The sequence below is a fragment of the Palaemon carinicauda genome, chromosome 5, assembly GCF_036898095.1.
Source record: "Palaemon carinicauda isolate YSFRI2023 chromosome 5, ASM3689809v2, whole genome shotgun sequence".
Lineage (NCBI taxonomy): Eukaryota > Metazoa > Arthropoda > Malacostraca > Decapoda > Palaemonidae > Palaemon > Palaemon carinicauda.
Genome location: NC_090729.1, coordinates 166823892 through 166850127, shown reverse-complemented (window position 1 = coordinate 166850127; position 26236 = coordinate 166823892). Strand labels below are relative to the sequence as shown.

General features: G+C 39.5%; 2 protein-coding genes across 2 annotated transcripts in view; both read left to right on the top strand.

The window, feature by feature from the left end:
- Positions 1 to 26236, top strand: part of LOC137641584 (nucleolar protein 4-like) — a 342312-nt gene that overhangs the window by 66065 nt on the left and 250011 nt on the right. The window lies entirely within an intron of this gene.
- The window catches only part of LOC137641583 (phosducin-like protein 3), a 110381-nt gene continuing 102506 nt past the window's right edge, over positions 18362 to 26236 (top strand). The window contains exon 1 of the mRNA XM_068374292.1: positions 18362 to 18524. Coding sequence (XP_068230393.1) covers positions 18519 to 18524 — 6 coding nt within the window. The 5' untranslated portion in view covers positions 18362 to 18518. The remainder of the gene's footprint in view (positions 18525 to 26236) is intronic.

Below are 26236 nucleotides of genomic sequence, written 5' to 3'. Positions count from 1 at the left end.
ATATATATACGTTATTAACGGCGCAACCCTTGAAAAATTAAACAAAACCATTAATCAGTTACATATAAACTCATCGCCTGACGTCATCCGGTGCGTTAAATGAACCTCAATATCATTTGGGAAAATATGGAAGAACTTGCAGTTATAGCGTTAATCAGCCCCCCCCCCTCAAACGTTTTTGAAGCCGCTTTCTTAAAAAAAGAAAGTAGAAAAGTAATTTTATTGTCATTTTCATTCTCTAAAGCTGTATCAAGTGTGGAATCAGATTCTTTGAATACTTCCGCGGCTTGTAAGCACCTTCTGCCATCCAACGTAGAACTTATATTACTGTATTACTAGTTTACATGACCCGTCAAAAAATGACAGCTAAATATTTAGATAGATATGCACATACACTTTCTCGCCAGGATATGTCTACTTTTTATACGTCTTGCAATGCAAATGTAGCGTGACCGGAAATATATATATATATATATATATATATATATATATATATATATATATATATATATATATATGTATATATATATAATATATATATGTATATATATACATACGTATATATATGTATATATGTATATACATACATACATACATATATATATAGCCAGATACTTGCTCCTTATTACATTGATTAAGGGAGATTTTAACATATGCACATACAGCGACCACCAGTGCTGTTTTGTACACATTCATGTGGTTTTTAAACACATTGGTCCTTTCGTTATCTGAATTTTGCCACATTTGCATTCAAGAATTTTATTAGTATTTTCTTTTATTTTTATTATCCCTCAGAAGTTTCCAAACCTTTAAAGCCACCGATCTCTTCATAGAATTCTCCATTCTTCATCATTCATCCATTTACAGACTATACAAATTATAGGTAGAAAGATAATTGAATATAATAATTCTTTTTAGTGAGGCAGATTTGCACCGACTCGCAGAGGTGCCCTTTTAGCTCGGAAAAGTTTCCTGATCGCTGATAGGTTGGACAAGATAATGCTAACCAATTAGATAGCAGGAAACATTCCCGAGCTAAAAGGGCACTGTTGCGAGTAGGTGCAAATGCGCCTCATTAGAAACAAAAATTAGTACATTTTTGTTATTCCTTTTTCGCTTTTTACTGTTGCTACGATAACCCTGTTTGTTAATTATGTTTATAATGATAAAGATTATAGTGATAGCAGAAATAATAATAGTAATAATAATATTTAAAGAGAAGACTTCATACAGGCAAGGTTAAGTATTACACATATATTGCCAAATCTTACTGCATTAGCTGACATCAATGAGGAGAAGGATATGTTGATTGAAAAGCAGCAGAAATATTCATATTTGGATTCATCCCTGAGTCACCACACTTTCCAAGACTCATTCTACTCGTGTGCTTAGTTCGAATTGCATTAGCGCAACTAAATCCCCTAATGCTTATACAGAGGTCAAATTCTGGTCTAGAATTCGATCGACTCTCTTTCGACTTGGCTTTTATCGACTTCATCTCGATATCGACCCCTTTTGGGAGCTCTGTCTCAGAGCATCTGATGAACGGATTCCTTTTATTATTATTATTATTATTATTATTATTATTATTATTATTATTATTATTATTATTATTATTATTATTATTATTATTATTATTATTATAATTTTTTTTAATTATTATTATTATTACTTGCTAAGCTACAATCCTAGTTGGAAAAGCATGATGCTATAAGCCCAAGGGCTCCAACAGGGAAAATAGCCCAGTGAGGAAAGGAAATAAGGAAAAACTACAAGAGTTTAAGAACAATACCAACATCAAAATAAATCTATCACATATAGCTACCATATAACACATCAAATTTTTCACAAATATTTCACATCGTAATTCTAAGAGCTTATTTAAATAGCTCTTGTGTTCATCACCAGGCATTTTTTTTCTTTTTATCAGTGACGTTCAACGCCCTTTTCCAGTTCTAAATTTGTCAACCAGGGACTCCTTTGTCTGCTTTTAGCAGCGTAGATGGAAATGTGCCAGTTTCTCACATGTCAGTCCACATATTTTACCTTTCGTTAATCCCCCTCCCCCACCAACCTTTTCTGTATTTCTCTCTTGCATCTCACACTGAATACGTCTCAATTTTTTTAGCCTATATCTTCATTCTTTCTCATTTTCTGTTACTTCCTTTTGTACTACAAAAGACAAACAAAGTAGCTCACGTTGGTTAATGGTATTATATGCATTTGAATACTTGGCCGTATACTTTTTAATCATGCTTGATACTTTCATTTGAATCTAAAGAGAGTGCGGTGTCCGTCATTCTGCCATCAAAGGTGTCAGCGTTTCGCAGCTTCCTTTTCATCCAAAGTGAGTGATTGGAGGAGAGCAGTTAAAAAAGTTATGATGCAACCTTTAACTGCCCCTCGATCATCATTGAATTCACATCAAAAGGAAAACTACAGACGGGTTAAAAGCCATCATCAAAAACGACGAAGGCCAATCGCGCTTTACAGTTTAATTAATATATGTCTATAAATATGCACATATAGTACTTATTTGGTATATATATATATATATATATATATATATATATATATATATATATATATATATATATATATATATATATATATAAACCCTAAGGAAGATACTAAAGGAATATTTATTTAAAACCTAAATTAAGACTGATACAGGTTCACTCTCAAGAGTCTAAACTAAGACTGAATCAAGCTTCAAACTCAGTCTGAATGAAGTCTGAAACAGCGTTCAGTATCAGTCTGCATTAAGACTGAAACAGGCTTCAACCTTAGTGTGAATTAAGACTGAAACAGGTTTCAACCTGAGTCTGGAATTAAGACTGAAACAGGCTTCAACCTTATTCTGAATTAAGACTGAAACTAGCTTCAGCCTCAGAGTCAGAATTAAGACTGAAATAGGCTTCCCTCTCAGTCTGAATTAGGACTGAAACAGGCCTCACTCTCTGTCTGAATTAAGAATGAAACAGGCTTCACCTTAAGAATTTGAATTGAGATTGAAACAGGCTTCTCTCTTAGAGTCTGAATGGAGACTGGAACAGCAACAGCCTTCACCCCAAGAATCTGAATTAAAACTGACATAGGCTTCACTCTCGGAGTGCTAGTTCATCATCATACCTTACTCGCCAACATTATACCCACTTCACAGCGGGCTAATTGCATTCGTAGAGGTCCATATCTGTATATATTGGCCCCTGTTTACACGTCAGTAAATCCCAAACCCTAAGACTAACAGCTCTGACACTCAACTACTCCACTGCCGGATACTTCTCACTAGGCTGGTAAACACCATGCCATGCCTTTCAGCATTATTGATTTTATTATAATTACAAGCTTATTTATAACCCTTGTTGGAAAAGCAAGATGCTATAAGTCCAAGTGCTCCAACAGGGTAAAATAGCCCAGCGAGGAAAGGAAACAAGGAAATAAATAAAATACCAGAGAAGAATAAACACTCAAAATGAAATGTTTCAAGGACAGTAACAACATTAAATTAGAACCTTCACATATAAATTATAAAAACTTGAAAAAAAAGGAAGAGAAATAAGATAGAACAGCATGCCCGAGTGTACCCCCAATCAAGAGAGCTCTAATCCAAGACAATGGAAGGCCATGATACAGAGGCTGTGGCACTTCCTGAGACCAGAGAACAATGGTTCGATTATGGAGTGTCCTTTTCCTATAAGAACTGATTGGTAGACATTGCGCAACCGAACAACCCATTCAAAGACCCAAAAATGTAAACAAGAGAATGATGAAAGGCTGTATGATCACCTGGTGGTTAAAGTGCGAGTTAAGGCTGAAATAGGCTTCACCCCCCAGTCTGAATTAAGACTGAAACAGGCTTTAATCCTAGAGTCTGAATGAAGGCTGAAAAAGTCTTCAGCCTCAGAGTCTGAATGAATACTGAAACAGCCTTCATCCTCAGATTCGGAATTAAGACTGAAACTGTCTTCACCATTCAGATGTGAATTAAAAATGAAACGGCCTTCAGCATCAGTCTGAATTAAGACTGAAGCTATTTTCATTTCTAGAGTGTGAATGAAGACTGAAACAGGATTCAGCCTCAAAGTTTGAATCAAGAATAAAACAGGTTTTAGCCTCAAGCCTTGTGTGAAGAATAAGAGCAACTACACAGGTAAGTGTAACTGTTCCTTTCACTCGCCATAAAGAAGAGCCCCTTTTAGTTGTATAACTACTTGTGTAAAGAGATTTTCTAATCAGAAACAGGAAGAAAAGATCTTGGCAAGATGCTTCAAAAACATTTTACCCTTGTTATGTACCTAGCAATCGTTTACTTGTGGTTAATAGCGGAGATGGAAGACACGGGGCTGGCTGGTTGGAGTTTGTACAAATAGAATTAAAAGATGGAGATAACACTACTTTGAGAAAAATTGACTTGCATATGAGTAAAATTTAATTAATTTTGTATTCTCAATCCGTTGCAAAAAGACTAAAGCATTTCACAGAAGCAATAAAGGAACATAGAAGCAATACTTCACAACAAATCGATAATAACAATAATGCAAGAAAAGTGCCCTGGAATGATGGAAAGATGCTATTTCACGGATGCTTATTAATAGAAAGAGTTCACTGTACAGTGAAATGTGTAAAATACAGCTAAATTAATGTTGTCAAAATGTATTTTTTTTTATTGGAGGGATCAGAAATTACTTTATGCAAAAAGAAAAAAAAAATCATGGCGGTTATTATACGCCACCAAAAAAGCTAAAATAAATGTTGATAGAGCATAAGAGGAAGAAGAAAAAATATTTATGTGAATATTCTGTGGCTCTGCGTTTTTACAACACAGCTGCACGTCTCAAGGAAGACAGAGAGAAAGAAGAAAGAAAGAAATAGCAAGAAAGAAATCTTCTAATAGAGGTGGTGAGGCTAAACACACATAAACGATGAGTGGATGCTGATCGTGGGCAAGATATACAAATCCCTGAGCAACATCTCTAACTCCTACCCTACCCTGTTCCTTGGACCCTTCCCCGGCAGTCCTACAGCCCCTCCTCTCTTATACTACTGGCCAAATGCAAACCTGAAATACCAGGGCGCAAGGAGGAGAAAATATTGCCAACATACATACTGTGCGATCACTTCCAGACACGAAGTGCGCAGGAAATTTGCTGCTATGGGGTATACCTAGACCGTAGACCATGGCTATGGGATGGAATGGTCTAGCGCGTTAACCTTACTTATCGCACTGTTGTGATGATTGATTCTAAATGTGTAACCGCCTGGGGGGAAATAGATAATACCGTAATCGACCGATGGAACCTTGTGAATAATGAAGGTCTATTATCTTAGTGAAATAATTATATTAAACATTCGCTATAAATATGTTTATATTTTCGACGTATTTTATTGCAAACTCTACGTATGACTCGCTTCTGGTTTTAGCTCTTATAACGCAGACTAATTTTTTTCTTACTGTTACATTTTCGACGTCGATAGACTGCCGAAATTAATTTACTATTTATTTATATGTTGAAGACATTCGAAAGTAAAATTATTTCAATCAACCTTTTGCTTGCACTTAAAAAATCGATTTTGTATCTTATAGTTATTCATTTAGTCACCGAAGAAATAGTGAAGAAAAATCATAGATAGACGCAACACGAATATGCAAAGGATTTAGATGAAATTAAAATACAAAATGTGAGAACAATATCTTTCATTCAGACACAACTAAGAAGTCGGAACAATCATTGCAAACACAAAGTTGATACAAGACGTTGAAAAAGGAAAGCATGGTTACGGTAATTATCAAGGGCATTTTGAATTTAAATTTGAAAACTGGTTATTTCAGTTATGAACGTTCGTAAAAAGGAAGGAAAGAATTTGTTAACAGTGTACGTTATCACAATCGCCAATAAGGATGGCAAGTATAAAAAAAGAAAAAGAAAAAACTATGGCTTGCTAATCTTATGTATAAAGGTGTTTCAAATGCGATAAAGGGAATTTATAAATAAAAGATAGAAAATAGGAAAATAGAGAAGACTACTAAGGGCTGATTCATACTAACGGCCCGGTAGCGCTGCGCTCTCGCTCCAGTGAAGGTCCGGTCAAATATTGTTACATGATTTTAAGTGGAAGCATTCACACTGGCGCTCCGGTCCTCTCTCGCTCCAGTCTTGTTCCAGTCATGATAGAAAAAAAATCTATATGTACAATAACAGGCTAATATTCACTGTGTAAATACATTTCCTAGTATCATTGAACAATATTCCTATACAAATATGCTTTAGCCTTATATTTATGATTTTTCCAAGACACTGATCGGACCGAAAGCGAACCGAAGCTGTGAACACACCAGTACTTAGACCGAGCCGAGAGCGAACCGAGGCTTTGAACACCCCAGTACCTAGACCGAGCCGAGACTTACTAAGGCCGGGAGCACATAAGCGACTCTGTGGCGCCACAAAGCCACAGCATCGTGTGACGGGGATGTGGTCTCCCATAGGTTTCCATTGTTTTCAAAGCCACGCCACGCCTGTGGCGGGGATGAGCGACAGAGAGCCACAGTCGCTAGTTTGCGCGGCAAAACTTGAAAACAATGGAAACCTATGGGAGACCACATCCCCGCCACACGATGCTGTGGCTTTGTGGCGCCACAGAGTCGCTAGTGTGCTCCCGGCCTTAAGCGTGGCCGGACCGATAGTGTTAATTAACCCCAATAATGAATATATCAAACACAAAGATAATGAGTTAATGAGATATTTTCCATTGAAAAAATCTAAGAATTACAATCATACAAAGTTGACTTTGATGAGCATGTTTTCTCACGGCCACCGACTACATGAGATACATGTCCCAATAGGAAAGAAATTACTCAGTATTGATAATGAAAGTTCAATTAATATATTATACATATGCTTATAATGTATAAGACAGTTCAGATTTTTTATTCCTATTTCAAAATATAAGTTTATTGAAAGATCGCAATTCCACAATTCGTCTGTATCAATGGGAAAATTTTGATTATTTCAAAAATTGAGAAACTTGCTATTCTTGATAAATAAAATTCGTACTAAAGAGAAACAAATGAATGGAGTAATGAAACTATTAAAGTTCTCAATACAGCGTTCAATTTTTGTTTGAAACAAATTCTTCACGAAAGGAGAGAGTTATAATAAGAATCTCTTAAGTGAAATTGCGTATTAGGGAGAAGGGAGTGATTGATTGAAATATAACTAGTATAAATCTAAGCATCGTAAGTAATAAAAGAACATAACGGAGAATTGTATAGGATATCTACTTAGTGAAAAGGCTTTTTTCTTATTACTTTTTGTGGAAAACTTTTTATATGATAATATCGTAGATTTGAGGATAATAAAGCAATAAAATTGAAACTAAAGTTAATGATTTTCAGATGCTAAAGGATGCTTAAATCAAACTTATAACGCCAGTCAAAATTATCATTGCTACTGCAGGGCAACACTGTATCGTTTGGCCTTCTAATATGGCCTTCTAGTTCTGCTAGATTTCAAGGACGCTTCAGATACAGACTTTTTTTAATTGTTAAAAAAAAAAAAAAAAAAAACACGCCAAAAACTTACGTATCAAAAATATGTTTCCATGAAGTCACAAACAAATTGAGGGTACACAGAAAAAACTAGAAGGGTACTCAGTAGAGCGCAGACCTCCACCGTGGCAGGTTATTTCTCGACCTTTTGCTCAACCTTGACCTTGATCTTAACATGTATTAATTGGCGTGGATTTTGATACACAACTATGTATCAAGTTTTAAGTCTCTGTGACAACGATGTCCAAACTTATTACGTGCATTGGACATTTTGCTTGACTGTGACCTTGATATTTGACCTTGAACTTCCACAATTTTAACATTTCCGGCGTTTTACATAATAGTCAACCCCTGCAAGTTTCAATACTCTGCGATTAAAATTGTATCCAGGAAGCTGTTCACAAACACACACAAATAGGGTGTAAAACATAACTCCTAACTTCGTTGGCAGGGGAAAAAAAACCAAGTGTAGCAGTCCACGAGAGAGTGAGTGTCCTTCAGACGAAAAACATTAAAGTGAATCTTGGAATTCCGTAAGCACATTGACATTCGACCACCTTTTGTTAGATTGCAAGCAGATTAAGTTGCAATGAAGCCACAGAGGGATGAGTCGTGAAACACTTTGAAGCCGAAGCTCGCTGCATAATCTGCATTGAGGGCAGATTATGTTCAATGATCAGTCAATTAGTTTTAGCCTATAGACCTAGTCCAATTTTTTATGGCATTAGCAGTGACGTTACAAATGGTCAAGCGCTTTCCTTTGACGAGATCAAAACTCATTCAAGTTGAGCTGGAGTTGAATTTTGTACCACAATTGCCTGTTTGTAAGTCAGTGAATTAATCAAAACAGTGTCTGTCACACTCTTAGATAATAGAAAATTAAATGTTTATGTAATTGTTTAGATAACTAACTATTCATCGTTTATACATCATCACCGTCTCCTCCTACGCCTATTAACGCAAAGGGCCTCAAGGTGCCATTCTGTCATCTTCTCTTTCCTTGACTGACTAAATACACAGAGAATTCATTGGTTAGATACTGTACATCAAAGGATATCCAGAGGAAAACGTTTATACATATATACATGTTTTGATATTGTACATCTTTATCGTATTTTCTGCCTTTTCGCCGTTCATCCTAATACTATATTTTATGAGCATGTATCAAATGAACCAGAATTACTTTCTTTCGAGGAGGTAAGAAAGATCTCTAACTTGGTAAGCCTATTCTGAGACGGGCTATTCCATACTATTTCCAAGACATAGTTTAAGCAGCACAGAATATTTCAAAAAATGTGGGTTGAGAAATCAGAGGGGTGAGACGATGTTTTAACCTTTGTCGTCAGATTAGCTAGAGATTCAACCAGCTTTACGGAATTTATTTTTTGAAAAAAATTATTATTAAAGAGGATACCGTTGGTATGCCTGAGTAATTATAAAGTATTCATAACGGCGTTACAACTATCAGTGACGCCATTGTGTTTGGCGTTCAAGACTAGCAACCCAATTTTTCTGTGCATGGCATCTACAAGTTTAGGCCTACACGTCTAATTTTCCTTTTTAAGAAACATATGTTTTATAGATAAGTTATAATTTTCTATTTATCACAGATTTTATCTCAATTTATTAATTTTATCCATTATATTTATCATACTTATTTCATTCATTTATTTATCATTAATATAAATAATAGTTTTCCCGATGTTAATCGGGTTAGCTCCGTAAGAGTCGAGTTTGACTCATTAGGCTGATTAGTCTCCTCCTTTTGATAATAATAATAATAATAATAATACACATTTAATCAGCTAATTTCACCATACAATAAACAAGCAATTGTGTTTGTTTGATATATAGTCCTCGGTTTGTTTATAAAGACTGGACGCTAGGATAGAAGAGGCGTGGTCGCCCTCTCTTTGACGATCTCTCGAGTGGCTGGCTAGTTGTCGAGAAGTCCTCTTAACAGAGTGGGTGTCTGATGAAGCAGCGCCTAGTGTAATTCATAAAACTTGTTAAGTATATTAGTTTAATGGTTTCTTTTATTAAGACTGATAGATTAGTTTATATAAATCATTTGTAATATTTCTGAATCTCAAATGATTTTGATATATAATAGCTTAAATAGTGTTGATATAGGTTTTTTGTAAATAAATTGTAATGTAGGCTTATGGTTTAATGTTTTGGATGCCCAAATTTCTCACGTTTCATAAAATTTATCTTTTGAAGTATAAAGAAAAACTTGACATATACTTGTAGATCCAGTATCTCTCTCTCTCTCCCTCTCTCTCTCTCTCTCTCTCTCTCTCTCTCTCTCTCTCTCTCTCTCTCTCTCTCTCTCTCAATATAGACTGCCCGCGTGCGTATGTTCCTTCCAGAAACACATACACAAGTTTTATTTTATTTACGTTCATATAAATATGTAAATATATGTATAAAAATAAGAGAGAGAGAGAGAGAGAGAGAGAGAGAGAGAGAGAGAGAGAGAGAGAGAGAGAGAGAGAGAGAGAGAGAGAGAGAGAGACTCATAGTGTTGCACTGAATACTTTGAAAAATCTGCAGGATTTCCTCTAACAAGTCATGAGCGTTATATCAAATGACTACAGCGATAATGTCTTTTAGATTTTTATGGTTCAAAATAGTATGCGAAAAATTTAGGTTTTGTTTTAAGTAAATAATTGCAAGAATAATATTATTTAGCGATGTATTTATTTGTTTATTATTTTCTTAGACATTCCTGGAAACTTAACATTCTTCGTAGCTTTTTCAGACTACTAAGATAACAAGTGTGCATCTTCATTTGGATTTTGTTATTTCCATTAAAAGTTGATATTGAAAATACATAATAATAGGATTATTCGCTCGAGAACTACTATAAATCAACATGATTTAAAACAGCCAATAATAATAATAATAATAATAATAATAATAATAATAATAATAATAATAATAATAATAATAATAATAATAATAATAGGAGTAGAGAAGCACGAAATACAATTAGAAAAAGAATATATTGATTACCTACACTTATAACATTATTTGTGAAAACATTTAAACAACAACAGAAAGGCATAATTATGATGGGAAATAAAAAAAAACACTTTGATAATTCATGTAAAGATAAGGTTATCTGTGGGTTTAACTAACGTTATTGAATGGCCTTCATAGTTATTCAGAGAGTAAAAAAAAAGTTATAGATAAAAGATAGTAATGAGAATGATTAAAGATTTGTTTCTGATGGAAATGTAATCAATAACAAAAACAACAACAGGATGATGATGATGAAAATGAGGAGAGTTATGATAAACTCACTGGTTAATAACAGCAAAGGAAGGGCAAATTAAATATATGAGTAAAATCTTTGATGAAAATATAACATGATTATACACAGCTGTAGATAGTTAAATTTAACGGTCACTGACCTTCAACGGATGTAAACGGTACGGTGGGAATTATTTTGATAATTGTATTGATGTTGACAACAATAATTACGATGCCGTAATAACGTTAGAAATGGTGGAGAAATAGTGGATATTATGAAACACTTGAGGCTAAAAAAAATTATGTACACCATCGTCATACAGAAGTCTTAATTTCTTTTAAGTTTGATCTTTTCGCTCCACCTGTTTCTACATGTCTTGGATTAGTGGGGTTCTATTTGAAGCTCAAACTGGGAATAATTTAAATGACCTTCGCTGCAACAAAGTGGCGTTGTGTATTTTTTTTCTTGGTACATAAGAATGTGATTATGTAAAATAATTAATGATGTGTCTCATGATCTATCAGGTAAAGTTTGTCCATAATGGACACCCATATGTGTTGTAGTAATACAAGTGGAACAGCAGCACATGGTCCAAATACTACAACATCTTTCCCCTGTAACAGAAGGCAAAAATCTCTGTAATTATTTTGCTAGTCGTAGGAAGCTAGCACCGTCATAATTCTTTAGTCTTGTGATAATGTGGTCCAGACAACGGAACCTATGAATGCGTTTCAGTTGGCATATTCCCGATGAATATATGTACTCGTATCTCTTCACCGTGCCTTAACGATCTGAGGCGAAACGGAATATCTATGGTTAGTCGATTAATTGGAGGAGAACCTACACTGACGGATTAATTAGAAGTATTTTCGGTTTACCAGAGATTGTTTAATGCTCTCCATTAGATAGTATAGCCGATTGGGAATGAGTTAAATTTAACGTTCGGCACGTTAGTTTAATTGTTTAAGGAATGCTATAGTTTTATCACGATACACCTTATTTTACCCTGAAGGGATGCGTGAAGAGCCAACAATTTAATGCTACACTAGAAGTAAACGTGTATATCTTATGTGAACCTTCAACAATATTTTCTGACGGTTTAGTCTGTCTATGCTTTTCCCTCAGCCACAAAATTCAGGAATATGGGAAAGGTCGAAGATGCATAATAGCATGATTTTTTAGGGTGTAGTTGCAACGGTTGGCTGAATGGTTAGTCTTTAATCTAAATTGACGTCTCCTGTGTGTAAGACTGAAAAGAGGTTTACTGAAAGAACACTAACAATCATATGTTTAAATGCATGTGATGAAAATCAGGCGATAGTTAAGTCGTTCAGCTGCATCTTTTACCTTTTCGTAAACTAGTGGTGTAAAGTAAAGTAAAGATTTCAAAGCAGGAAGAATGTGATGAACTCTGCATAAATTGAACAATTCAGCCCACAAAACGCAAGTAGTTGGGTGACAAAATTTGAAGACATCTTCAGGGAGACCTTTATACTCAGGGGTTGTAACGTTACGCAGATCTTTGTCATTTTTGGTGTCAAATGGTGTGATACGGTCAACAAAATGAATCTGTGATAGAGTTAGAAGTTTATTTATTTCCAATGGGAGGTCTTGATCATTTACGATATTGAGAATAAAGCTAAAATTATCACTTTGCATGTTTAAGATAATTTTTCTCCAGCTGCTTGCCCTAATCTCAGTGATGATGTGTTAATTTAGTTATATAGAGGTTCACTGTTATTCCAAATGAGCAAGTAATCGCCAAATCTAATGTTCTAATCATAGTAGTTTTCTCTTTTCATTTACATGAAATTGCCTCAGAGGAAGCTTGCACTGAGCTTTTGCCTATCACGGGACCTTCTCTTGGGCTACTACTTAGCCTCCACAATTATGTAATTCTAATTCTTCTTGTTCTTAGCTATTTTTTTCTCTTCTGTCTTCATTTATTATTATTATGAAATATATCTTAGACTAGGTCCTTTAAACTCAGTATAAATACATCAACTAATTTCGCAACTCCACCCATGTGAGGGTATTCATTTCTTCAATAGTCAAATTTTATGTTTAAAACATCTAATACTTCCCAAACCTATTGGAATCTTTAAACCAACAATACAATTCTTCTTCTTCTTCTTCTTCTTCTTCTTCTTCTTCTTCTTCTTCTTTAGATTAAAAAAACATCCCTAGGGTCACGGCTTTCTGACGATATTTAAAGTTCACAGCAGCGAGTGATTGGGCATAAAATCCTTGGGTATAAAATTTTGCAATGGAATACGATCCACACCCAACCTCAACGTAGTAGTAATACTTATTGTGTATATATTTATAAAGGTGTAGAGCTAGTAATGACACATATACGTTATGCAGAGAAAGATTTTGGGAGAAACCTGATAGCACATTGAAAATATTTGCACCAATTCTTGAGTTATAGGCATTATAAAGAGTTAGTGGATGTTCCCTGTTAACAAAGTTTGATAGATAGAACAATTTATTCAGGCATTCTTTAAGTTTTATGGAAAATGGAAACCAAAACTTCAAGCAATATTCCAAAATTGGAACAATGCTTCAAAATAGCATATTCTCTTAATCTTGAAGTTGGTTTGTCGACTTTAAATGAAAACAAAAAAAAAGTAGAAAGTGTCTGTTTTACACCTGAATTTTACAATCTAATACCGGGAAATAGCTACCAATTCTCAACGAGCAAAATTAATTTGAAATTCAGTGCCCCTTAAGCGGTTTTTACACGGTCGAACAGTGGCTAGCTATAGGTAGAATACAGAATACTCTAGCTACAGGCAAGGCGTTCTTAAACGAACGGTCGAACAGTTCGCCGAATGTTGTTCGTCAGACAAGTGTTTGTAGTGATGTTCGAACGTGTGAACGGGATATTTGGTTGGCGAACACATTTGTCGAACGGTTCGAAGAAAGTCAGATCTAGCCTGATTTTTGTGGGCAGGCCTTCATTGTCCACAAACCATTTACATTTATGAATGTGCATCGAACATCGAACTCCAGTTGTTCTTTAAACCAAGGAGGGAACACATCAACCCAGGACTGAATTATGGAGGACGTCATTGAAAAGAGGAACGAGATGGAGGTCTTAATGTAGTTCGTACAAACCTACATAGATCATCTAGACTTATGGAAAGTTAAATATAAGGAATATTCTAATAAAATAGCCAGAATAAGGGGATATCAGTTCTTCAGGTCATATTGAAAAAGCTTTATCCGGACTTTGGATTTACGGCCCTTTTCGTGGATGTATCTTCATACGCAATGAAAGGAGTGACACGCCTCAATAAATCAATGTGTTTCTTCATTCTTCCTCAAATAATTACGCCAGTCATTTGGTTCTAATTTCGAATAACAAAGCAAGTTGGTGTGTGAAAGTTGATCTCCCTTAGCAACCAGTCCTTTATCCATTGATCTTTTTTTTTTTTTTTTTTTTTTTTTTTTTAAGTGCCACCACCAAGGCAATGGCAATCAAATCGTACTAGTCGAGCGGTATAATGGAGGTGGTGGGAACTTTGCTTCACAAACAACGTGAGTCACCCTAAGGTTTGACAAGCAGGTTCGACGAACCGTCCGTCTATTTGATACCTCTGCGAACCGTTCGACAACCGGGTTCGTTCGACGAACCATTATACTGCAAACCCGCCTTTAGTTTTAACTAGTTTTACGTTTAAAGTGGTTAATTCTTGATGATCAATACTAAGTCAGAATGAAGGAGTAAGTTGGTTTTTGTTAAAAGCCAAAATCTACGGTGTATATCAACAGATAGAAATTATGTAAAAAAGAAAAATCTGCCTTTTTTTAGGAAAAAATCACTGTAAGCTGGGATGTACGAGGGTTGTTGATTTGCAGGATGACGCAAGACATTTATTAAATTTTTTAAAGAATTAATAAACATTTAAAAAATAATACTGTGATAAATAGAATAATTGAAAAGGGAATTTTAATTCTATTGGCACCTCTGATACAGCTACAATTTTTTTCTTTTAAATATGGAGTTAGATTTGCTAAAGAAAAATAAACATTTTATTTCCGAATGGGGAATGTTACTACAGCTTTGAGATAGTTTACCATTTTAATTTTCTTTTACCACAACTGTAATATTTCCGTTTTCTTTAATTTAAGGGACAAACTATGAAGTTTGGTTTCACGCCAACAATTTTATATTTTTGTCTGTAATTCGTATTACCAATCACTTTCAGAATGACTTAAACTCGTAATATTTGCAGTAGCCCATAAGAGGAGACAAGAAGAAAACATTGATATCAGTGCCGTGTTGTTGTGGGATGGGACCCGTGTTACCCAACCGACTCCTTTTATTGGGACCTTTCCTTAAGAATAAGAAATTTCTCTGTACACAAAACTCAGTAATATTACCACTGTTCCTGTTACTGATGCTGTTCATGATGATGGTGCAATAAAAATGCTACTATCATTTCTTCCAGTGGTGTTTTCACAACTCAACAACACGTATAGTTAAAGAGCCACAATTGGAAATGAGATCTTGACAGAAAACAACAGAAACAACGTTAATAAATTTATAGATATGTATACAATTTAAGTGTTATTTTGTAGACAATTCTCATACATTTAAATTATTTATTCGTTATCATTTGGTATTTATTTCGTATCAGGGAGTAATTTAATTTGCGTAGGTCGCTTTCGGGAAATATCAACCCCGGTAAGAAAGAAATTCCAATAATTGACAGAATAGCTTACATGGGTATAAAGCTACTAAGGAAATGATCGAGAAGGAATTTACCAAATTATATATATATTCCTAGTCCTATCACACAAGGAAACCCTACGCACCACAGGACCAACAAGATATGTTTATCGTATACATTGTTAGGTATTTAGATTAACACAATACATTCTTTATTAATTGTACAACCTACATTGTCGAAACATTTAAAAACATTAAAGTCTTCAACTTCTTCTCGAGACGGCGTCAATGACCTTCGATGTCAGGATGCCAGAGAACTTCAAATCAATCAATCTTCTCGAGAGCCTTAATGTCCTCTGTATTCTAATATCTAGAGTGAACTTGTCGTATAGTTTTGGTGCCGCTACAAGCTAAAGTACAGTAGTACATCTTGGATCTATAGTAACTTGAAACCGCCTGTAACTATTCATGTGCCGACACGATGTATAGCAACTCGCCTAGATATATTGAGCGTCCTGTTCTGGAAACTTAATGAGTCATTATGGCTTTATAGGCAGCCAGTGTGATCCAATTAGTACAGGAGATTAATAGGAATAATCCTTTCTCTGGGTGGTGGACCTTCTAACATTCTTGCTCCTTGTTTGTAATGTTTTGTATATTTTTTACGTCATCATCATCATCATCTCCTACGTCTATTGACACAAAGGGCTTCGGTTAGATTTCACCAGTCGTCTCTATCTTGAGCCTTTAATTCAATACTTCTCCTCCATTCATCATCTCCTATTTTATGCTTCATAGTCCTCAGCCATGTAGGCCTGGGTCTTCCAACTCTTCTAGAGACTTATGGAGCCCAGATGAACGTTTGGTGAACTTATCTCTCTTGGGGGAGTGTGAAGAGCATGCCCATCTCCATCTACCTCTCATGATCCCATCCACATATGGATCTAGGGTAATCTCTCTTATAGTTTCATTTCTAATCCTGTCCTGCCATTCAACACCCAATATCCTTCTGATGGCTTTGTTCTCAAATCTACTAAATCTAATGGAGATTGTTTCATTGTCATACCATGACTCATGTCCATATAGTAACACCAATCTCACTAAACTAATGTATAGTCTGATTTTTATATGTAATTTTAGGCGATTTGATTCCAAAATTTTACTTAACCCGGCTATTATCTGATTTTCTTTTTTCAATCTCTCACTAAACTCTAATTCTAAAGACTGCCTTGGAGATCATAATTCCTAAATATTTAAATGATTCTACCGCATTAGTCCTTTCTCCTTCCAATGATATTTCATCTTATAGAGGCTTATATATTTAGATATGAGCATATGATAATCATCATCTGCCATTGCTAGTTCACTACAGGACAAAGGCCTAAGATATGTCCTTTCGACACACAGTTTATGGTCTTTCTATGCATTGCCATTCTATACCTATAAATTTTTTAGCTCGTCGAGACTCCATTATCTTCTGTTCCTTCCTTGCTCTCGTTTGTTTGTAATGTCTAGGAACCATATATATACATATATATATATATATATATATATATATATATATATATATATATATATATATATATATATATATATATATATATATATATATATATATATATATAGTAGGTAGTAGGTTGGCCAGGGCACCAGCCACCCGTTGAGATACTACCACTAGAGAGTTATGGGGTCCTTGACTGTCCAGGCAGTAGTACATTGGATCCTTCTCTCTGGTTATGGTTCACTTTCCTTTTGCCTATACATACACTGAATAGTCTGGCCTATTCTTTACAGATTCTCCTCTGTCCTCTTACACCTAACACCACTGAGATTACCAAACAATTCTTCTTTACCCAAGGGGTTAACTACTGCACTGCAATTGTTCTGTGGCTACTTTCCTCTTGGTAAGGGTAGAAGAGACTCTTAAGCTGTGGTAAGCAGCTCTTCTTGGAGAAGGACACTCCAAAATCAAACCATTGTTCTTTAGTCTTGGGTAGTGCCATAGCCTCTGTACCATGGTCTTCCACTGTCTTGGGGTAGAGTTCTCTTGCTTGAGGGTACACTCGGGCATACTATTGTTTTATATTTATCTTCCTGTTTAGTTCAAGTTTTTATAGTTTATATAGAAAATATTTTTAAATGTTGTTACTGTTCTTAAGATATTTTGTTCTTCCTTGTTTCCATTCCTCACTGGGCTATTTTCCCTGTTGGGGCCCCTGGGCTTATAGCATCCTACTATTCCAACTAGGGTTGTAACTTAGCAAGTAATATATATATATATATATATATATATATATATATATATATATATATATATATATATATATATATATATATACATATACACACACACACACACACACACACACACACACACACATATATATATATATATATATATATATATATATATATATATATATATATATATATATATATATATATATATATATATATATATATATATATATATATATATACACACAAGACACTTACGTCACTGTTGAGTCATAAATGATTACGTCACAAGTTATCAGATTAGAAAAAGTTTTAGCAGCTTCATAATGCAGTTTTCACTTGATAAGGAATTTTTTCTTGTCCCGTGAGTGAATTCTCTCTAAATATTAGTATTGTTTGTTATCAAATAGAAGTTCTTATCCTTTTTCAATAGTCTCTAAGAAATATTTTCATGGTTATAGATAAGTATTGCATATTATAATATAAGTAATAAAACTATGCTAATTATTATGTAAATTTGATTATTGTATATGATTAACTGGAGCTACATAAAACGAGATATTACCAAAAATTATTTCAACGTTAAGTGGCCAATTTTAGAAAGAGCGTTCACAAACAAATTGATGGCCAAATCTCCACAGATAATCTTACCTGAGAAGGGGAGTGCCTCTAGAGTCCCACCACTTTCTCGGTGCCAGTCTAAATTTGGCTCTCTCCGTCGTAAGAGCTTGGTGTGAGTGCCACGCGTCTTTGATTGAAAGACAGAACTATACTAAATCCGCAATTTAAGTAAAATGCAGGTAAAAATATTTTTGATTTTTAGAGCTTAATGCTTTCAAGTTATTATTGCTAGGTCCAACTACTTGACTACCCTTCAAGTGTAACCTAGTGGCCTAGTTTATTAACAGGCCAACTTATTCCTGTTTTAGACATTGCACCGTTTCTATTCTAATAACTTTTTTTTTTATGTATCATCCGCCTTTGTCCAGTCTATCTTTAGTACTGGTTGCCTATATACAGGCAAGCTATAAGCACGAGTATTCTCTAGATTTGCGCTACATATTGCTACCGTTAGGTTAAGCTAGTCTACCTTAGCATGTGCGGTAGACAAGAACAATTGTATCATATGAGAAGAATATTGTATTAAACGGTATACCTATTATACTACGGTAGATGTGGGGTGTATGTATGATGACGGCCATGCCCTTCAACTCCTATTTTTAACCTTATCTCTTATAATACAGGGGGTGTATGTATGATAGCGGCCACTTTTATGTATTATTATGTCTAACTTAGAATACGGTAGTGTAAGGGAGGTTGCAGGGGGGCGTTAGTTAAGTAGGTAAGGACACAACTTGTAGGGTAGGTTATGGGGGAAAGAATAGGTTAGTTGATGTCTATTTTTAATCAACGTGTGAGGAACTGGCCGCTGATATAAAAAGGCTCCTAATACAATAGTCGTTTTTTTTAATTAGAAATAATACCCAGCAGTCCAATGGGTGTTGCAGGGAGGTGTTAGCACCCGTTAGGTAAATAGGTTAGGACACGGCTTGTAGGTTAGGTGGGGAAATATAGGTTAAATTGTGTTCTCTGCACGTGTTCCTCTCGCTCATTATACAAAGGGTCTGTAGATATATAGTACTTTAATTTCTAGCCAAATACATCAATTTTGTTTTTCCTACTTCCTATCATGTGTTTAATGTATTTTTGATGGTGAATATTGGGGCAGACCTTGCATTCATAAGTTTTTCTATCCCCTTATATAAACAATTATGGGGATCCCAGTGGGAAACTGGGGTTTAAAGTGGGGAAGCTCCAAAAGCAGGTGATTTGCAAAAATGATAATTGTCAGAAGTGCATAATAAACATTAGATAACGAGTTGGAGAAATATGTGGTTCATGTAAGTGGGGTGAAGTTAAAGTAACATTATAGATCACATAAGCAAGCAATACTGTACAGTATTTGAATGTCCCGCACACACCATGTGGGTGGGTCTCTATTAAGATGTCATAATAATCTGTAATTTATATCACGTTCCTCAAATATTTCCGTTCCTCCAATATTTCTTACTCTGCCTTGGTTTGTTTTTTCACAAATAAATATAAGCTCACTGCTCCTCTGTTCTGGAGAGAGGTACATGGATGAGCTATGGACGCCAATCACGTGGGTCATTATTTTGGGGATATTTTTTTTTTTTTTTTCAGGTGAGCAGCAATAACTATCTGCTGAATGGACAGAGTTTTCATCCTAACCAATTACTGAAATAGATGAACTTACGCTAAATTTTGAAATAGACTGAAACCCTCTTCTGATTGCAGTTATGCTGGAACTGAAGTGGAGCTGGAAAAAATGGCTCTTGTAAAACAACATCCAGAACTTGTGAAAAATTATTTAGAGGCTCTTAGTTGGTTAAAAAATCCAGTAAATGATTGTCATACAAAAACTAAAACTGCTGGCAAAAACTAATGCAAATGAGTGCGCAGTAACTCTTTGTCAGTCTCCCAAAACTAAACAATGGACTTAGATAATGAGTAAGTTATGCCTGAGCTGCCATTAGTCATACCGATAAAAAAGCTAAAATAGCCAGCACTCATCCATTTTTTATAGCAAATTTTTATTATTTTCCGGGAAATTAATTCATCATATATTAATCAAAACAAGTGATAAATAGATAGTTTAAAGGTTAAAAGGTCACTCATGATTGCCAGAGGCAAGGGACAGTGACAATACCCTAGCAGGTCAATGCCCTAGAGACTGACCATATACAGTATACTGTATATATACTCCAGGCAGACATTGCTAGAATAGTTCAATTTGCTCCTACAGATGGAAACCTGTCTTTTACATAGGAAAATAATTAAAGCAAAGCTGGAATACAGCATTTAAAAATTATGACGGGGTGTCTACAACCGGCCAGTAGCGGGAAAGCACTGCACCCGGCTGGCTCACTGACAAACCACTATAATAGCAGCCATTTTTGCTGGCTGGATTTTTGGTAGATGGCTAACTTTTATTGATTTTTCTTTTGAGGATTCCTGCAGAGATGTGGAAGTGTTCATGTGTGTTGCTCAAGACCTGGGGTACTTTCTTGAGTGCTTAGGACACAGATCCTCACCAGTTATGCCTGGCCTGCAGAAGGCTCCTGCAGCCAGGCTTCCCCTTGAGACAAGTGTCGGGAGTGGTTGTCCTTCCAGTGGAAGAAGTAAGGCAGGCGGAGGAAAAAGAAGGATTCTTCACCCTCGAGGTCATCCCTGAGGTCGAAGAAGACCTGGCTTCCTTCCACCCCCGGTACTCTGCCCTCCAACTCTTCTTAATTGGTTTCCTCCAGATACCAATCGAGCAAGAGTGGCGACCCTATAACCTTTGCACAAGCCTTGCTGTAAGGGGGTCTTATTGTTTCCCCTAGTGAAGTGGACGGGCCCCCCTCAGAAGGAGCCTTTTACTAGCTTTTTGCGATTTAATGACGCCTTACACATGTTGTGGTTCAACTTGGGACTTCAGGGGTCCCCTTCCGAGGACCGGTTGAAGCTGGCCCGTCAGGACACCAGCAGGAGCACCTTGTAGGCCTTGCTTTTAGAATACGCTTGCTCCCCCCAGCATGCTCACAGGGTTATCATATAACCTTTGCCTAGGTAAGCTTCTTCATCTCCACCACAACATAGGTTCTCATGATCTTCCAGAGACGACTTGTCAATGTGTGCCTCAACCAGACGGGCTTCTCCATCACGTGCCACATCCAGATGCGCTTCTCCATCACATGCCTCACCCAGACGAGTTCATCCAGATGAGATACTCGTGCGCGTGCCTCATCCAGACTCATTTCTCCATCACAAGCCTTACGCAAACACACTGCTACTAGATGTGATTCTTCACATGCTTTTTCCAGATGCGATTCTCAAGCTTGCTCCTCTCCCAGATGTGCTTCACCTGAAAGCCCTAGAAGTATTATTTCTGAACGCGCTAGACACGTTTCTCTTGAGCACGCTAGACATGCTTCACCTGAACACGCTACACTTTCTTCACATTTGCCACCTACAGATAGCACTTCTTCCATGCACTCTTGTGGCTTCTCCGGTTCTAGTTCCTAAGGTAGCCAAGGCTATAGTTTCTTCAGAGCTCAGTCCAAACTTCTTGGATCTGCACATAATATACTGTAGTTCTGACCAAACTGGACAATAGGAGGTCTTGAAGGTGGAAGCAACAGGAAACCCCGCTGGTGGGGTGACACTCAACCTAGAATGCATAGGGGATATCTGTCTCCAAGGGAAATCACCTTAGTAGACTAGTATTACCTTTCCTCACAAGAATTCATGACTTCCACTCGCTTCTCATACCGAAGAGACGGAGGAAGGATGACATCTACTGGCAGCCCTCTCTGGCCCTAGACAAGCCTTGGTGAGTCTCTAGCCAGTCTAGGATCTTAGGTGAGAAGAAGAGTTCTTCCTGTCATCTCTCTCCTTTGGCAGCAGTCTCTCATCAGAAAGTAAAGACGGGTAAACCATGCCAAAGAACTCTTCATCTTGACCGACTGCTCCTAGGGTAGCCAAAATGAACCCCAAGATATTGAGGAGAGCGAGTTTGATAGGCCTTTCTTTAAGTCCTTCGTTGTATCCAAAAGGTGGATGGTCTTGGAGAGGCCCATCTTCTCCAAAGGGGAGGAAAGTGGCAATCAACCGCCTATTTGTTCCGTAACCGAAATACAAACCACGCTATTTACAAAGGGTTTACTTTTAGCGCAGCTGAAATGACGAGCCAATAGTTTTTAACGAGGGTTAATTACCCCCGCGCTAGTTAGCGGGGGGTGGGGAAGGGTAGCTTGCTACCCCTCCCCCCTCCACACACCGGTGACTTGCTTCACTTCACTTTTGGCTCGGCGGTGATCAGACGTGTCTGTTCATCGCCTTCGCTGACAGCCTTTAATTTTCTTCTTTTTCTTTACAGCTTGTGTGATTGGTTGGAAGTTGACCTTCAGTTATTTTCTTTTATTTAATATGCGGACATGCCCTGGAGTTGCCGGCCGTCCTTGTGGGACTTTCATGTCGGACGTGAGTACGGATCCTCACACCCTCTGCCCTCAATGTCGGGGCCGACGGTGCGACCAGGATAACATGTGCCGTGAGTGTAGGGAGTGGTCTGCCTCCCAGTGGGAGAGGTTTGGCCGTCGGCGTAAGAAGAAGTCCAAGAGAGACCGTTCTCCTCCGGGGTTAGCCTTGAAGGAGGAAGGTTCTCGGGACTCTTCTTCCGCCGCCCAAACCTCCTCCGAAGCTCCCCCTCGTCCGCCTCCTAAGGAGAGTCGTCCGAGTGGGAGCGCAGGCCCTTGTTCTGTTTCCCTACCTTCGGTGGGGGGAGAGGGCGTCGCCTCCCATAGCGAGGCGGTTCCCCCTCCTCCTCCGGGGGAGGTTATTGATAATAATACTTTATCCAGTGATGATCTGTTGCAGATTTGGTCGTCCCTGGGGCTTAAGGGCTTGCCCTCCAGGGTCGCTCTTATTGACCTTGTCTCGTTGGGGGCCGCTGTTAAACAGTCGCCGGTGGTAGCGGAGGTAGACCCTCTGTCTATTGTCGACGTCGTGGTGACAGAGGCCTCCGACGTGGCTGGGCCTTCCGACGCAGGTGCTGTTGCTGGTGATGGTGCTCTAGGCTCTCCTCCTCCTTCCGTGCATCCTTCGAAGGGGGAAGTGAGTCCTTCGGTCTCGACTGCTGCCCAGCTTCCTTCTGAGGGAAGTGTTTTGAAGGAGACTCCCCTTCGGAGGACCGATGGTCCCGACGATCTCCCCCGAGGCCGCCTCCGCCGTAAGGCTCACCGCCCTCTACGCCACAAGGGCCTCCCTTCCCCTTACAGGGGGACTAAGAGGCGCCTTTTTGGGTCTTCGTCCTCCGGGGGGGACTCTCCTCGTCAGCCTCAACCGACTACTCCGCCCTCCTTGAACCTCTCTGCGGACCGCTCTCCATCTCCTGCCGGATCTTCGCCTTCTGGAGAACTCGTCACCCGACGGGCAACGGTCCCTTCGGGGCTAAGGGATTCTTCCCTTACGCGAGCAGGGCCAGCGCACAAGCGCTCTCCTGCTCGCCAGCGATCTCCTGCTCGTCGACGATCTCCTGCTCGCCAAGACTCTCCTGCTCGCCGACGCTCACCTGCTCGTCGGCTCTCTCCTGAGGTTCGCCCCCCTCGCCAGCGCTCTCCTGCTCGTCAGCTCTCTTCCGAGCGTCAGCGCTCATTTGAGGACCATCGCCCTGCGGTCTCTGACCACCCTTTAGTTCCTGCTGAACTCCCTGCTCACCATCGTGTGTCAGAAACACATGTTCGCCAACGCGCCAGCCATCTTCCCGTTCCTGCTCGTGAACCTATCCTCTCACAGGACACGCGTCGACCTTCTGCTCGCCAGCGATCACCAGCTCGCCAGCGATCACCAGCTCGCCAGCGATCACCAGCTCGCCAGCGATCACCAGCTCGCCAGCGATCACCAGTTCGCCAGCGATCACCTTCACATGCTGCCCGCCATCGCACGAACCTGCATGATCGCCCGCTTACGCATGCTGCTCCTCATCGCAATACCCTGAACGATCGCCCTCCTGCGGATGCTGATCACCATCGCACAACCCTGCACGATCGCCCGCTTACGCATGCTGCTCGCCATCGCACAACCCTGCACGATCGCCCGCTTTCGCATGCTGCTCCTCATCGCAATACCCTGAACGATCGCCCTCCTGCGGATGCTGATCACCATCGCACCCTTTCACGCGATCATTCACCTGCGCATGCTGCTCGCCATCGCACAACCCTGCACGATCGCCCGCTTACGCATGCTGCTCCTCATCGCACAACCCTGAACGATCGCCTTCCTGCGGATGCTGATCACCATCGCACCCTTTCACGCGATCATTCACCTACGCATGCTGCTCGCCATCGCACAACCCTGAACGATCGCCCGCTTACGCATGCTGCTCCTCATCGCTCAACCCTGAACGACCGCCCTCTGGCGCGCAATCATTCACCTTCACATGCTGCTCGCCATCGCTTACCATCACGTGATCATTATCGCCAGCGATCTTCTTCACCTACGCGGCAGCACGATCCCTCGCCGTCGCGCCATCGCTTGCGTTCGTCGCCTCGGACACGTGTTCCTTTACCTGCCCACCCTCACGCCCACTCGCCTGCGCGCCCGCGTGATCGCTCGCCTGCGCGCCCGCGCGATCGCTCGCCTGCGCGCCCGCGCGACCGCTCGCCTGCGCGCCCGCGCGACCGCTCGCCTGTACGCCCGCGCGATCACCCGCGCAACCATTCGCCTTTGCGCGACCGTTCACCCTCGCGCGACCATAGTTCGCGGCGAATTCCACAGCCGGTGGTAGCAGCAGGGACGCGTGCTCCTAGACGGCACTCGGGATCACCTCCATCCAAGCACAGGTTGGTATTGCAGGACGAGGACAGGTCATTACAGCATTCTTCCCCACCTTCTTTTCAGGCAGGTACCGTCGTGTCCACTCCAAAGGATCGCCCGATCCCTTTCACCTTAGCGAGGATTTCGGACTCTGTGTCCTTTGAGCAGCAGACTTGGTTTGGTCCGCTGGCACGGGCGTTAGTGAGGGTTATGAAACCAGCACTCGCCGGCCAGGGTAACAAACCAGCGGCTGTCTCTCCTTCGCTGAAGAGAAAGAGAGGAGTGGACTTCGTGGTGACTTCCCCCAGGGCGAAGTTGGTTCCCAAGAGGTCGGTCTCGAGGGTCCCCTCTCCGGCACGAGTACTCTCTCCTTCTCCCGTGGACGAGGCCTTTCCGTCCTCAGGTGAGTCCAGTGGACCGGTAGTCTTCCCCCCGGCACCAGGGGGGGAGACTTCGCTTCAGGCAGGAGAATTGTCTCGTGAGGAAGGGGCCCCTCGAACCTCGTTGTTGGGATCCTGTATCCCTCCTAGGAGGGAGCCCAAGGATTCCAAGACCATCCCTAAATCCTCTGCAAGGATTCGACAGGAACCCATGACTACCCAGGGGAATGTCCACGTATCACCCCAGGAAGAGATTCCTGGGGCAGGAGACTTAGCTGCCAGCCCACAGGGAGGAGAACAGCAAGAGTCCGAACATGCCTTCTGGCAGGTCCTAAGCCTGATAAGGCAACTTAACAGTCTTACGGATCCAGTCATCCCCCCCCGTGAAGGCAAAGACACAATTCTGGATGAAGTGTTCGACGTTCGGAAGGCCCCTAAGACCAGTGCAGCTCTGCCCTGGTCTCGGGGGCTGAAGAGTGCCAGAGCTAGGGCCAATGCTCAGCTCGCACTTCTTGCCTCCTCCAGTCGTTCCACTGCCGGGAACAAACTCATCCCTCCTCCTCGCCTTCAGCAGAGGAGGTATTTCGAGATCCTGGGTGAGCACAACCTCGCTCTTCCGCTCCATCACTCTGTGGAGGAGCTGGCGAAGGGAGTTCCCTTGGAGAAACTCTCTGCCCGGCAGGTGTCGTTCTCGGCGGCAGAGATCCTTAACCACGAGAAGGTCGCTAAGTGTGCCATGCAGGCCACTTCGT